The sequence below is a fragment of the Bombus flavifrons genome, chromosome 5, assembly GCF_040668555.2.
Source record: "Bombus flavifrons isolate JBK064 chromosome 5, iyBomFlav1_principal, whole genome shotgun sequence".
Lineage (NCBI taxonomy): Eukaryota > Metazoa > Arthropoda > Insecta > Hymenoptera > Apidae > Bombus > Bombus flavifrons.
In genome coordinates this window covers 18,415,452-18,430,149 of record NC_138446.1, presented here as the reverse complement: position 1 = coordinate 18,430,149, position 14,698 = coordinate 18,415,452, and the positions used below count along the sequence as shown (strand labels likewise).

General features: G+C 43.5%; 1 protein-coding gene and 1 long non-coding RNA gene across 3 annotated transcripts in view; one reads left to right on the top strand and one right to left on the bottom strand.

Annotated features, from left to right (window-relative positions):
* Nucleotides 1–2,565: 2,565 nt before the first annotated feature.
* On the top strand, nt 2,566–4,123 carry LOC138179955 (uncharacterized). Its single transcript, XR_011173175.1, has 2 exons — nt 2,566–3,914; nt 3,947–4,123. It is a non-coding gene; the product is annotated as an uncharacterized LOC138179955 (long non-coding RNA).
* Nucleotides 4,124–7,591: 3,468 nt separating this feature from the next.
* The window catches only part of N (neurogenic locus Notch protein), a 182,879-nt gene continuing 175,772 nt past the window's right edge, over nt 7,592–14,698 (bottom strand). For both annotated transcript variants that reach the window (XM_069112802.1, XM_069112803.1), the window contains 5 exons: nt 14,065–14,595; nt 13,405–13,637; nt 11,403–13,248; nt 9,519–11,302; nt 7,592–9,390 (listed from right to left, as the gene is read on the bottom strand). In XM_069112802.1, coding sequence (XP_068968903.1) covers nt 8,285–9,390; nt 9,519–11,302; nt 11,403–13,248; nt 13,405–13,637; nt 14,065–14,595 — 5,500 coding nt within the window. In that variant the 3' untranslated portion in view covers nt 7,592–8,284. The remainder of the gene's footprint in view (nt 9,391–9,518; nt 11,303–11,402; nt 13,249–13,404; nt 13,638–14,064; nt 14,596–14,698) is intronic.

Below are 14,698 nucleotides of genomic sequence, written 5' to 3'. Positions count from 1 at the left end.
TCGAGGAACTAGACACGAGCTGAACCTAAATACAACTTAAGCCGTTCTCGTGCACACGTAGAGCTGTTTATCTCTTTCTTCCCTTTTTCTTGCTTAGGCTATTGAAGAGAAAAGAAGACGCAAGTTATGTATACTCGTGGATTTTTCACACGAACGATCCAACTCGTGATCGAAATTTCATTTTCTTTTCTCTCTTCGATCAGCGTGATCGAAGTAGATTACTCACGATCACTCGGTGAACAAACAAATGTTAATCAAATTGATTAATTCGTTGCGGCCGTTGCGTTATCACGTTGTATCGTTAGACAATTTCTTCCTTTGCTCTTTCTCATTTTGTTAGGTTTGCGCGATTTATCTTGTAAGTTTTACTGAAGCGACAGTTTTTTGTACCAGTGTGATCCGCTACGATCCGCTACGATCCGCTACGATCCGCTACGATCCGCTACGATCCGCTACGATCCGCTACCATCCGCTACCATCCGCTACCATCCGCTACAATCCGCTACGTTAAAATCACCTCGAGTGTGCCAATACGAGATCGAATCGACGAATGCGAAGAGGAAAATTTGAAAAAGGATCGATCGTCGAAAGTGGTGTCATCGTTTTAACTGCTTTTGCAAGATCGAAAGTATAATTCTCCGATATCCACTGCGAAGCTCGAAAGAAAGCTGTAGTGTTGGCGAACAAATCAAATTTTCACGCATAATCTCCACTTTGATTTTTATTAGGAAAAATTGAATTGAAAACGAAGAAGGGATTTCAGCATAAGAATCGAAAGTTAGTGTGGAATATTTTCCAATTTGAAAATTAGATTAAAATTCGCTCTCGTTTCACGCATACGTCTGTTTGATCGGAGAGCCGCGGCACAAGACGAGCGAGCGGTTAGAAGGCGACGAAGCGACGGAAAGAAAACGTCAGAGAACTGCGATCAAAGTGCATTTACGTAGAAACAACAATCGTCATCTGCTGTAGAAAAAGCAAGCGTCAGCCGCTTCAAGATGAATCGAAGAACGAAGGGAAGAAGAGGGAGCTACCCTGTCGCGGTGCTCCTCTACACGCGACATAACAAAGAAAAAGACTATGGAAAGTTGGACTTGGCGTTTCCACGGTGAAGCAGCATAACGGAACGAAGATGTACTGCCAGTATCGATGTAAATATATTCCTTGCTATCCCCTTTCTGATACGACAATTGTCCCACCATCCCCCGTTTTTTAATGCAAATGCGCGAGGAATACTCATAGCCCTAATGTACGTAAAGGTTGCGTAAAGGTTTGTACGCGATTATAGAGGCGGGAAACCGTCGCGTCGAGGAGAAACGTGCCTCGTTCCTCTTACGATTGGACTCGCTTCCGGTGAATGTATCCGACGTGTGTCGTTTTCGTGTGCGTGGTTCCGTTAGACACCGCTCTTTCGCCGTAAAATGTATTCTTCTAACGCGAGAGAAGACAGATACGATTGTATTTGCTAAACAGGCGGTCACGATTATTTAAATATTTCGTTGCCGTGTTCAACGTTGTTCGAGACAAGAGACATTAATCGTTCGATGAATGATTTTTCAAACAATGATACGATATTTCGAGAGTTTCACGTCGTATAAGAACGGCGGGACGAGCGATTCTCGTTTATTCTTAAAACTAGGAAAAGAGTTTATTGTCGACGAACAATCGCGGCATGTATGCAAGGAAGATGCATAGAATTATCGTGAAACTAGAATTTCGGTTCGAATAACGCAATTACCAAATTAGCTCAAAATCAAAAAAAAAAAAATATTTAGCTGAAATATGAGGTTAAATGCGACAAATGGGGAGCATATTATTATTAATATTATTTATACGGTGGATAGACTGCGGACGCTTCTTTACAGGAAGACATTTCGAAGACCAGGCAAATCTCTAGTTACGTTCCGTTTACGTATTTAGTTATGTTACAGTTATTACGTGATACGTTAGCTATAAATTTGTATCGTAGAAAATTCAATTGCGATACATATCAGGATTAAATAGGTCGGCAATCTCTATATGTTGCTTCTCTCATATTGGATTTTTTTTTTTTAGGATAGATTTCCCTCGTTCGTTCGATTACATCAAGGCAGACTATAATGGATCGCCGATGATCGCCTATTTGATAAATGCAATAAAATGTTTTCTCTCGACACGCGAGTAACGTTCGGTGAACATGATGCTTTTTTCTTTGTTCGATTCCGTATGCACGCATCGACAACCAATCGTGTAATGATCGTTCGACGCTCTGTTTCTCTCCGATGAAATTAAGAAATTCGAGTGCTGGTTGCCCGAATAATTTGCCTTCGTCGATAGATCGAATCGAAAAGAGAAGAGAAGAAACGAAACGAAACGAAACGAAAGAAAGTTTCGCGGTGGAAAGCAAGACGCGAAAAAAGAAAATTGTGATTAAAGAAAAATTATTAGCAGCTAATATACACTTTGAACCAAGGGTACTTGGGATGATCCATGTAAATACGCACCGTTCAAAGAATTTTTGTACGTGAAAATTGTTCATAGCTACCGAACGTATATATAATGCGTGATTTATAGCAAACGATCATATATGATTTTTTACTCGACGTTAAGTATACAGGATGCATACGAGATATTCGCTAAAGTAGACAAGAAATTTTCACCGTAAGGGAGAATAAGATTAAGGATCGACTCTAAAGACCAAATTTTGACACCGTACATTCTGATTTTATGTTCCTAAAATTTAATTTAAACTTGAAGCAATTCCACTGACTTTTATTTAACGACTCTGGCGACAAATGTAAGAGTACGGCTAATTATTTAACATTTTCTTTTCTTTTTTCTTTTTTCTTTCTTTTTTTTTCTTTTTTCTTTCTTGAAAGATGTACGGGGTGTAATTCTTTAATTCTTTTTTTCAATTCGGTTTGAAGCTTTCTTCCCAAAACGAATTTTACCCATTAAAAAATTTGTGCTCGAGCGAAAGATCCTTTTATTCGTTTCCGTTGGTTCAGATCATATTGCAGTTTGCAAATTATTTATTGTAATATAAATTATACTTTATCTGTCTACAACAGTTTACTTAAAAAGATAACACTTTGTACCGATAGAAGTCTACTAATAGAATAACAATTTCTAGAATTTCTAGAATTTCTAGAATTTCTTCGAGTCGTAGGATTATTTATTTCACGTTGTAGTCTATGCAGATTGTATAATACGTATCCTGAAGAGCACTTTTATACGGACTGAAACGAAAATTAAGAAATAGAACTTAATTCGCTGGATACATCGAACAATTATTTCAATGCAAAGTACAATTATTTCAGCGAATATCCCGTGTTTTTAACTTTCTCGGATACGATTTTTTTGCGTCCCGTACTAGTTAATCAGGTCGTCGTACATTAAATATCTGAAACAACGAAGGCTCGCTCGAAATAGGTGCCAACGAATTGCTAATAATTTTTCTGCGACACTCGATTCTCTTTCTAACTTTCTTTGACGAATATTCCGATTTATCGCGAAACTTGCGATTCGCGAATAAAAAGACGAAACGAAATTCTTGTATGATTTTTGCGAAGAGAGAGGACTATGAGTAAATGAATAGGAAATCAAAGAGACGGAGCGAAAGAGTGTATGTTTGTTTGAATTTATGTGGCGTGCGATCGTAACCTGTGAGAAGAATCGTAGAAAAGGGGAAAACGTAAACGAGCGATCCTCTGACACATATTACGGTTTCGTCGGTCGATCGATCAAGAGGAAGCGGAATTAGAAAAATTGAACGTGCGTGAACGGGTTTCTCGAATTCGAAGGTTCCACCCTGTGTATGTATTTGCGAAGCTTCGAAAGAGAAAAAATAATATTCCGTGCGATGATCGAATTGCTTCGTTCGAGGATTCCTTGATTACGTTTCTGCGTATATTTCCATTCTTGAGGTTACTTCTGTGGTGAGATTGATTGAGAGCGAGAGAGCGAGAGAGAGAGAGAGAGAGAGAGAGAGAGAGAGAGAGAGAGAGAGAGAGAGAGAGAGTGAGAGTAAAAGTTTGTATATACACCGTCTGCACTTTGTACGAATATCGCGATCGTCGTTGTTCAGCGATCTTTTTGTTTACTTTCGTCGTTTAATAAAGTGAATTCTTCATGACCTCTTCAATTCGTGGTGGTGAATGTAATTGGAAACATCCCTTTCGGATCCCTCTCTTTTTCCATGTTTTTTCCTACCTTTTTACATTCTTCATTCAGCATTGTTCGAAGCGAGGTCGTCTGTCTGTTTAATCTGGAAAGATCGTTTCGTTGTCTCGGCTGTTCGATGCGAACGACGATCTAAATCGTAATCATCGTCTATTCTAGTATTTCTAGTAAGTTGTTGGTGTATTTAATTTATGCATGCCATAAGTTGGCACGCAGGCTGAGACTAAAACATACGATTGAAAGGCAAATGATAAGCGAAAGATGCGAAAACGAAGAAGAGCCAAAGAAATAGGTCGGAGAAATTTTCACATTTTTTTATTTTTTATCGCTATAATACAATTTGATTGTTGTGTAAAATCTGTTGCAACATACTAAACAAAAAGATGGTATCTATGTTTAAATCATTACAACATCAAGGAATGAAACACGGAAGCATAGCACGATAGAACAGAACAACAATCCTATTGTGGATGTTAGATTATCTTTATTATTACATCTGTTTTAAAAAGACATAACTTATTTATAAAAAATACGAGGATCAGGGTATCGGAAGTAAAGGGACGATTAGGGGGGAGGAGAAAAGGCAGGATACGATAGGATCGAACAAATTCTCAGTTTATGGAATAGTTAATACTAATAAAACTCAGTACTTTTTACAAGATATAAAGGAATAACAAGATCTATCGTAGTAATTGGGAGTTTCTCTAACTTGTCGTAGATAACTGTAAATTGGAGCGTGTAACTTATCTATTCGTCACTCGCGTTTCTCTTCCTCTCGCTTAATACATAGTGAAAAATCGCTGAGTCGCAGAGCGGATATCGTTTAATTTTGAACACAATGATTACGCGTTCGTTCAACTATGTTCGCTTTCCTTATAATCTCTTTACGTATTACACCGTTTACGTGGTGTACGGATTTTCCACGTTCGATAGTTTATTCCGAGCGAAAATATCGATTCGTTTACGCGCAATGGTACTTAAAAATAGAATAGAAAATTCTATCGCACGTTATTATTGTCTGAGTTCGCATCGGATCTTTTACGGTATGCTATTATAAAAAGAAGAAGGAAGAAAATATTACATTTGAACGTTTCTTGATATTTTCGTCATTCGCTATTTGGCAGATATTTCCTGGCTTTAACAAATACAAAGGCAGTCGTGTGAAGATACGTTTAATTCGTTAAAAAGATTCTATGTTTACATACATACACACACGCACGCACGCACACACACACACGAATGCGCGCGCGCGCGACGCGCGTGTGTGTGCGTGTGTGCGTGCGTACGTGTTTGCGTGTGCGCGTGTATGCGTGTACGCGTGTATACCTTTTTTATATATAAATAAAAAATGCTTCTTTTTAGGAGCATTACAGGTTCACCCTCGTGTCTTCTAATGTTCAACAAATCTTTATCGCACCGCTATACGTAATCCAGAGTTGCATAGCATTAAGGAGTAAGAGGACCCCCTTTGCAACAGTCAATTACATACGCAGAAAATACACACGCACGCACACGCACACGCACACGCACACGCACACGCACACGCACACACACGCACATATATATATATATATATATATATATATATATATATATATATATATATGTGTGTATATATTTATATTTTTCCCTCTATTCTATGATTTCTAACGTAATACGATAAAAAGGAAACGTTATCATTGTATATGTGGGAAGGGAAATCGTCTTATAATACTACCGATATAATCTACCTTACATAATATAAAAAAATATATATAAAAACAGTTTTGTACAAAATCGAGAGAAAAGAGAATTATATAAAAAGTACTCGATGGTATTACGTTAGATGAGTGAAGTAGGATGGTGATAAGCAGAACGTGGATAGAAACAAAAAATGTATAGGAATATTTACAAATTTCCTGATTAGAGAAAAAGCAAAGAGGATTAAAGGTTCGGGAAAAACGTGATTATTCTGAATTCTGTATGAATTCGCGTCACCGGTGGATATATTGCAAAAGCATAGAACAAGTTCCATTTTCCTCGAGGTATCGTCGATAATTGCTTCTTTTCTCTCGTAACAATTTAAAGTTAACATCTAATTCTATTATGCGTACATACCACCAGATCTGATCACGCATTCCTTCATCTAGAGGAAAACTCTCTCGTTTTGGCTTTGGCAGATGAGAGATCAGCGAATCGTCTTACCGCCCGTCTATTAGCTTAATTTAATTTAATTTAATTTAATTTAATTTAATTTAATACAGCAATCTATTTACGCGTACGCTTTTAAAATAATTAAACGTTAACGATTATGCTAGTGCCCGTTAGTACAATAACAAACGATTCGACAGAGATTGCAAGTACAAGGCATAACCGCGAGGTTCGCCAATCTTCCTTCGTCCGAACAAAGTCTTTGTATGCTCGAGGACTTTGCGATCCGCGCGGATACACCTCGTGATCGAGAAATCGTTTGGAAGAGAATAAGATATATCGGAAAAAAAGAGGAAAAAAAAAAAAAAATAGGAGAAGAAAGAGAGAAAAATAGCGTCGTTCGAATGGAATGTCTGCGTATGGAACGATCCGTTCGTGGGGTGAAGACGATTTCTCTGAGGCTCCCGTCGACCGTGCAAAGGTCACGTTGCTTTTGCATCTTACGTTTTATAGCATGTCTCGTGTTAGTCAGTAAAATAAAATCGGTGTTAAGGGCCATTTGGAAACGCTGCGTTTCATCAAGATACATAATTTAATTAGATCTATCTACGCAAGAACTCCTCTTATACCCTACGATTATTCGAAGGCACGATTCTCGATTTTCTTTCTAACGCCGACTAATTTTTTCTCTAAGAGTTCCTCCTTTGCTTCTATCCGTTGTATCGCGTGTTACAGATGAGACGATCGAAGTTTGTAAACGCACGACGATTCATACATTTTCACCCACGTTCATTGAAAATATTATGCGTTATATATTTAAATAGAATATTACATATTACACTCTATAGTGGTCCCTGTCGAACACATTCCTGATAGCGTGGACGATTCTCCATGTTCCATGTTGTTCTATGTACAATACTATTGTAGATAGCAAGGTTTCGTTCCATTAAAAAGAAAAAAAGAGAAAAAAAAAAAGAAAAGAAAATTGTCTATCGGATCTTCACACTGTGGCAAGTCCAAGGCACCATTGTTGTTCTTTGAGCCATGATGCACGAGTAGGTTACAGAGTACTATATCTTGATCACGCATCGTTACTTCTAAATTATCTAATCCTTCGAGAAAAGGCACAATCGTTGAACGATTTATATAAACAGCGTCCATTTGTGTATATATGTTCTCCATCCAAAGAACAGAAATATTCTCTTGCATACATATACATATATAATTATTCATCTATATTTATATTTATAAATATTTATATATAAAGACCTGTAGTAGTAGCAGTAGTAATAGTGTAGTAGTGTAGTAGTGTAGTAGTGTAGTAGTTGTAGCAGCAGCAGTAGTAGTAATAGTAGCAGTAGTAGTAGTAGCAGTAGTAGTAGTGGTATTAGTAGTAGCGGTAGTAGTAGTAATAGTAGTAGTAGTTGCGGTAGTAGTAGTAGTAGTAGTAGCAGTAATAGTAGTAGTAGTAGCAGTAATAGTAGTAGTAGTAGTAATAGTAGTAGTAGCAGCAGCAGCAGAAGTAGCAGAAGTAGCAGCAGCAACAGCAGCAGCAGCAACAGCAGCAGCAGCGGCAGCAGCAGCAATAGTAGTAGCAGTAGTAGTGGTAGTAGTAGTGGTAGCAGTAGTAGCAGTAGCAGTAGTAGTAGTAGCAGCAATAGTAGCAGCAGTGGTAGTAGCAGTGATAGTGGTAGTGGTAGTAGTAATGGTATTGTACGCATTTGCTAACGCATTTGCTAACGCCTGCCCGGTTGGAGCACGTAAAACGATCCGCACTGTCGACCTTACGAGAGAGCGTTCGTCGCGGTGGAGGTACCATTTAGAAAAAAATATCAGCGCTAATTGCCCTCAAACTCGACGAATTAATCACAATTGACGCGCGTGCCGTCGTCGTCGTCGTCGTCGTCGTCGTCGTCGTCGTCGTCGTCGTCGTCGTCGTCGTCGCAGCTTATGACTTACTCGCGCGAGTTTGAGAACACCGCCTCTCCCTCCTTCATATGTAGATCGCCTCGGAGCCCTTGTTACTTTGGTGGGTGGCTCCAGCACCGTACGCGTTTGGCGACGCCATGCATTCAGACCAGTCACTGTTGGAGTGCGGCGAACTGGAAGACCAGTGACCCGGACTGTCCGGCGAAGGGGTGGGGAAGCTCTCAGGCGCTTGCATTAAATGCTGCGGTGTTACGTCTGGTCCAGAATGATGGGAAGGGGGCGTCAAATACTGGTAGTATTGCTGAGTTTGTTGTTGCTGCTGCTGCTGTTGCTGCTGCTGTTGCTGCTGCTGCTGCTGCTGCTGTTGTGTGCTCTGTTGTTGCTGCTGCTGTTGCTGCTGCTGTTGCTGCTGCTGCTGCTGCTGGATCTGTTGCTGTGTTTGTTGCATTTGCTGTTGTTGCTGTTGCTGTTGTTGACTCGACGAATAGGGAAGATTCTCAAAGTCGAATCCCACCGGTGGCATGCCACCGTGCTTCTGATGCGTCGCTTGTCTCATAGCGGCGATGTGAGTTGGTGAAGTAGGCAATGACGGCCTACTCTTTGCCGGAGACGGCGAGCCCATGTAGCTCGCCTGCGGCGATAGTGTCATGTTCGATTGCACCGAGTGTGGCGGTGACTGATTGCTATAAGGCGGCGACAGCGTGTTCACCATTCCTTGCGCTTGTCGTTGGTGCGACGCTAACAGTTGGTCGTGAAAATTAGGTAACCCGTAATTGGTCGTGAACGTGTCGAGGCCCAACTGTTGAAGGCCCTGCATGGACTGGCCTTTTATGCAGTCTTCGTACGGTGGCGGTTGCTTGGCCGTGGCCGTGTGACTCACTAACGGAAGCGCGTTGCTGTACAAACTTGCGCTGTCGTAAGGACTCGGTAAATTTCCCTCTGCTCCCTCAGCTCCCTGGGGAATCTCCTGGTTTGGGGGTTGGGCACCGCGTTTTGCCGGTGGCTTCTTCACCGATGGTTTTCGCCTTACCACCACTACACCGCCCTCCGAGTCCGGACTGTTTGGATTCCCCGTGGTACCAGCTTTTGGCCGCTTCTTCGATTTGGCTTGCTTCGGAGCGGAGCCGATAACTGTGGGATGCGTTATCAGTTGTGGGTGATTTGGCGAGCCTACAACACAGGATCGGAATCATTGACAATTTGAATATCACGTTGCATCTGTATGCGTAAAAATACATCGGAAACGAATACACTGAAGATACAACTAAGAGGTTGAGGATGAAAAGAAAATAGCTTACCCATGAGAGGGCCGTTTGGTATCACATTCACCATCTGTGGCGACCTGGGTACATGCTCGTCCAGTAATCTAACGATATCATGATGTAATCTCTCGCTGGCCACATCTCTCGGCAATCGATCCATGTGATCGGTTATCTCCCTATTGGCGAAAGTGTCGAGCAACGCTTTACACGCTTCGAAGCTGCCTTCCCTGGCGGCAAGGAACAACGGCGTTTCGTCCTTGTCGTCTTGCGCGTCCCTATTCGCGCCGTGGACCAGGAGTATGTTGACAGCGTCCACGTTGTTAACAGCTGCAGCCCAATGAAGCGCCGTTTTGCCACTGTTGTCGGCTGCGTTGATGTCGGCGTCAGCGTTAATGAGATCTTCCACCATTCCCTCGGTGGCGAGACGTGCGGCCAGAATCAGTGGCGTGGTTCCATCGTGCATACGAGCGTTCAGATTCGTTGCCCTGTTCCTTAACAGTATTTGGAAGACTCCCATCGCATCGGCAGCGACGGCAGAATGAAGAGGCGTTCTACCGGTATTGTCCTGAGAGTTGGCATCCGCGCCAGCGTCAAGAAGCCTCTTGGCCGCGTCAGCTCTGGCGTACCTTGCCGCCAGGTGAAGAGACGTTTCGCCACTCTTATCCGTGGTGGCGTTCAAATCTGCGCCCTGTGCAACTAGATCGGCAATCACGGCCGCCGTTCCGTCACTCTCGTCCTCCTCTTCCCCGGTATCTAATCCTCCACCTCGTACAGCAGCGACCATCAATGGTGTCATCCCACAAGGTCCTCTGGCGTCCACGTCTTGGCCATGTTCGAGACTAGGCGGTGTCAAAACTCCGGCGTCCGGTCTACGAATCTCCGCGGCGTCCAAATGCTGCTGAGTCCACATTCGAGGCTCCGTTTCCTCGTAATCCGTAATGGCGGTGTGATCGCTGGCGTATCCAGGTTCTATCGCCCTCATCCTCTTCGAAGGTGGTAAATCCGACTCGTCGTCCGACCATTGTTGCGCCCGTCCATTGCCAACATCAAGATCCATGCAATTCACCGACGGTTGTTTGTTCAAGTTTCTCATTTCTTGACCATCTGGACCTCGTCTTCTCGATCTACGACGCTGTCCGCTTCCACTGTTGGTGCGTAGAAAACCTTCTGGGAACCAAGTGACACCCACCGCTCGTTTCCTTTGCGCCGTGACCAGCACACCGACCAACAATCCTCCAAGTACCACGATCACGATACCGATGAAAACGTACTTGTAGTTGGTTGGAGCGTCCGGGTACTCTGGACCCTGTGGCCCCACGACCCCTCGGACTTGTTCGATCGGGAAGTTGCGAGATAAGGAGTGTTTGGACGCGGTGGCTGCCAGATATTCTGCCGCTTCGTTAGCTGATGGGAAACACACTGCTCCTTGAGTAACGGTACATTTTCTGTTGTCGATCTCCAAATAGGCGATTACACCACTTTGCGTGTTTGTGTAGATGGTGGTCGGTCGACCAAAGAAGTTGGTACGCATACCGGGGTCCCTTTCTCTCTTCCAGGGATATATCATGTCGTTGCCGAGTTCGTCTTGCTTTACTCTTAAAGTGGTTCTTAATTCGTGGCCGATGTCTCTGAGAAATGCGACCACGTTGGAGCGGAATGTCTGCATGTCCATCCTTACCACTACTGAAATCACACCTTCTGCCAATGATGGCGGTTCCCTGTCACAATCTAGACCGTCCCAATTACATTCCTCGTTGTTGCAGCCATAATCGCAGTGCCCGTTGGCGTAGTGTTTGCGACAGTAAGCGTCATAGATAGGACTGTAGAAATGAGAAAAGGGATCGAACAAGATTATTATATTATTATTACGATAAGACAGATGTACGCGTACACGTATCTGAATGATATTGTAATACTTACTTGCACGGTGCCAATTTCCTTTCGCAGTCCCTTCCATCGAACAAACACTGGGCATTGTTGCAAACCTCGTCGCAAACGTCGTTCATAAAAACGTCCCAACAGTTGATAGGAGCAGTGCAATTACGCCACGGATTAATACCCAAGGAACAGTCATTTCCGTCGAAGTTGCAAGCGTATCTGTTACATTCCTCGTCGCAATGATGGTTACCAGACTTCTCCTCGCATCTGTTCTCGATGCATTTCTTTCTCTCCAATTCCAAATCAAGATCATACGCGTTCATGGTTTTCGGGATGTTCGAGCTCGGACTGCCAAAGATACCTCCTCCGTAGTTAGGATCGTAAATTTCGCAGTTCTTACCGGTCCACTTGGGCGGGCAATCGCAAGCGTAATCGCCAAGAAGGTTTTTGCAAACGGCATTGGATTGTTGGCACGGATTACTGGCGCATTCGTCTCTGGCGTCTATCTCGCAGTGTGTTCCGGTCGTTCCAGGGGGACAATAACATCTGTATCCAACGTCGGTTTCGGCCACTCTGCAAGTACCGCCATTCAAGCAAGGCTCTCTGTCGCAATAGGAGCCGGCGAATTCGCAATTGTTTCCGTAATAGTCGCTAGGGCAGAGACAAGTGTGTCCAGCTTGCTTCGCGGTGCAAACGCCTCCATTTTGACACGGTGAGCTGTCGCAGAAGTTGACTTTCACCTCGCAGTGGCGTCCCATGTAGCCAGGTTTGCAGTTGCAGTGATAGTTGTTGACTAATTGCACACAATCCTGAGTCCCTGGCGAAGAACAAGGATTGGACAAGCACTCGTTGATGTCACCCTCGCATCTAGGTCCCACGAAGCCTGGAGGACATTTGCATTCGAATCCGCCGACTTTGTCGGTACAGGTACCATTGTTGTGGCACGTGCCGACAGCACAGTCGTCCACGTTCAGCTCGCATATGAAGCCTAAAGTACCAGGAGGACAGGAGCAACTGAAGTTACTGATCAGATCGTGACACGTGCCGCCGTTCTGGCAAGGATTAGGCCTGCAATCGTCCACGTTAAGCTCGCAATTCTGCCCTTGGAAACCTTTCGTACACTGACACTGATAAGATCCAACGAGATCCTTGCAGGTAGCACCGTTTTGACACGGGGCAGAGTCACACTCGTTGACTTCTTCCTGACAATAGGAACCTGTGTATCCTTCTAGGCAGTGACAACGGTGACTATTACCTATGTCCTCGCAAGTGCCGTTATTACACAGGTTTTTCTCCGGTACTCCTTTCCTTATAGCCGCGTCTTTGCAAGAAACCATCTCAACGTCGCAGACTTTGCCGGTCCAACCAGGAGAACAATTACATTGGTACTTATTTTTGTGCTGGACGCAGGTAGCCTGGTTCTCGCAAGGATTATCCGCACACCAATCGACATACTGATCGCATCTGGCTCCGGTATATCCGTAAGGGCAGTGGCAAGTGTAATACTGAACGTGGTCGTGACAGGTGGCTCCATTCAGACAGGGCAAACTGTCGCATTCGTTGATACGATACTGGCAGTTTGAACCGGTGTAACCAGGTTTGCAGACACATGTATAGTTGTTGATGCCGTCGATGCATTTACCGCCATTCATGCAGCTACTGTCGGTGCAATCTTCGTCGTTGGTTTGACAATTTATACCGGAGAATCCGAGTTGACATTGACAAGTGTACGAGTTTACGTATTCTTTGCAGATTGCACCGTTTTGACATGGTTGTGACAAACATTCGTCTACATCGATCTCGCAGTGTTTGCCACTGAAACCATCTACGCAGAGACAGGTATAGTCGCCGATACCGTCCAAACAAGTGCCGCCATTCTGACAGGGAACTGGAAATGATAAATGGACATTGCTTAGATTGGCGCGTGTACTCGGACGATTAATATACGTAGTATTATAAATATATACTTATATATTGTATATAGTATTATAAGTATGTAATGCTATAACCTATGTAACGATATAGGTTAATGCTTGATACTTACAGGAGGCGCAGTCATCGGTGTTAATGATACAGTCCCGACCTTCGTAGCCCTTTGCACAAAGGCACTGGTACGAGCCATTGGTGTTTCTGCAGGTAGCGCCGTTTCTGCATGGAGAGGTCATTACACACTCGTCGACGTCCTCGTCGCAGAGTCTGCCAGTGTAACCGACCGTGCAAGTGCAGGCGAAATCGAGGAAATTTGAGGATGGTGAACACTTGGCGCCATGAAGACATCTATGATTCGAAAGCAAAGATAACAGGTGGTACGTTATCATGATAAGAGGATAATAGGATAATAGGATAACAGAATAATAGGATAATAGATTATAAAACATTTTCTTTTTTTCTCTTTTTTTTTTTTTTTTTCAAATATACGCGTCGGATAATCGTTCGATTCTACACTTTTATACCAGTTATTTCTTGAAAAATCGTCAATATACATAGTCGATTAGGAAAATATCTTGCCGCTTGGCCCTTTTTTCATATTATTCCAAGGTTTCGTACCGTATTCCAATTTCAAAGGATAGTTTTGCCCGAGAGAAATTCATGAAAATCGGCTACCTTTAGACAAGGAGGTGTCCGTAATGCAAAGAAAAATCTCGTGTCGTTCGAAGAAAGGAAGGTGGGAAAATTGAATGAAGCGAAACAGTGAAATTCGTACTTGTTGGGTGAACAAGGATCTAGCTTGTCCTCGCAGTTCCTCCCCGTGTGTGGCAATTCGCAAACGCATTTATAATCGTTGACGAGGTCGATGCAAGAGCCGCCGTTCTGGCAAGGATTGTCCGCGCAATCGTCGATATTTGTCTCGCAATTGGTACCAGCGTATCCAGCTAGGCACTTGCAGCTGTATCCATTGAGATGGTCGTTGCAAGTGCCACCGTGTTGACAAGGATTCGAGCCGCATTCGTCGATGTCCGCCTCGCATCTCTTGCCTCCATAACCGGGCAAACAGTGGCAGATAAACTGGTTGACACCGTCCTCGCAAGTGCCGCCGTTCACGCAAGGATTGCTGGCGCATTCGTCCACGTCGCTTAAACATCTAGCGTCGTAGTAACCGCGAGGACAATCGCACCGGAAGCCATTTATCAAATCTATGCACCGTCCGCCGTTGGCGCAGGGATTGCTGGCGCACTCGTTGATATCCGTTTCACAGTGTTGACCGGTGAATCCCGGCTCGCACTCGCACGAGTATCTGAAAGAAAACGTACCGTGTCCACTGAGGATACGATTAACTCTTACCGTCCACCGTTTATTTCGCTAGAAAATTCTGAAACACGCAACGTCGACACGTTTCG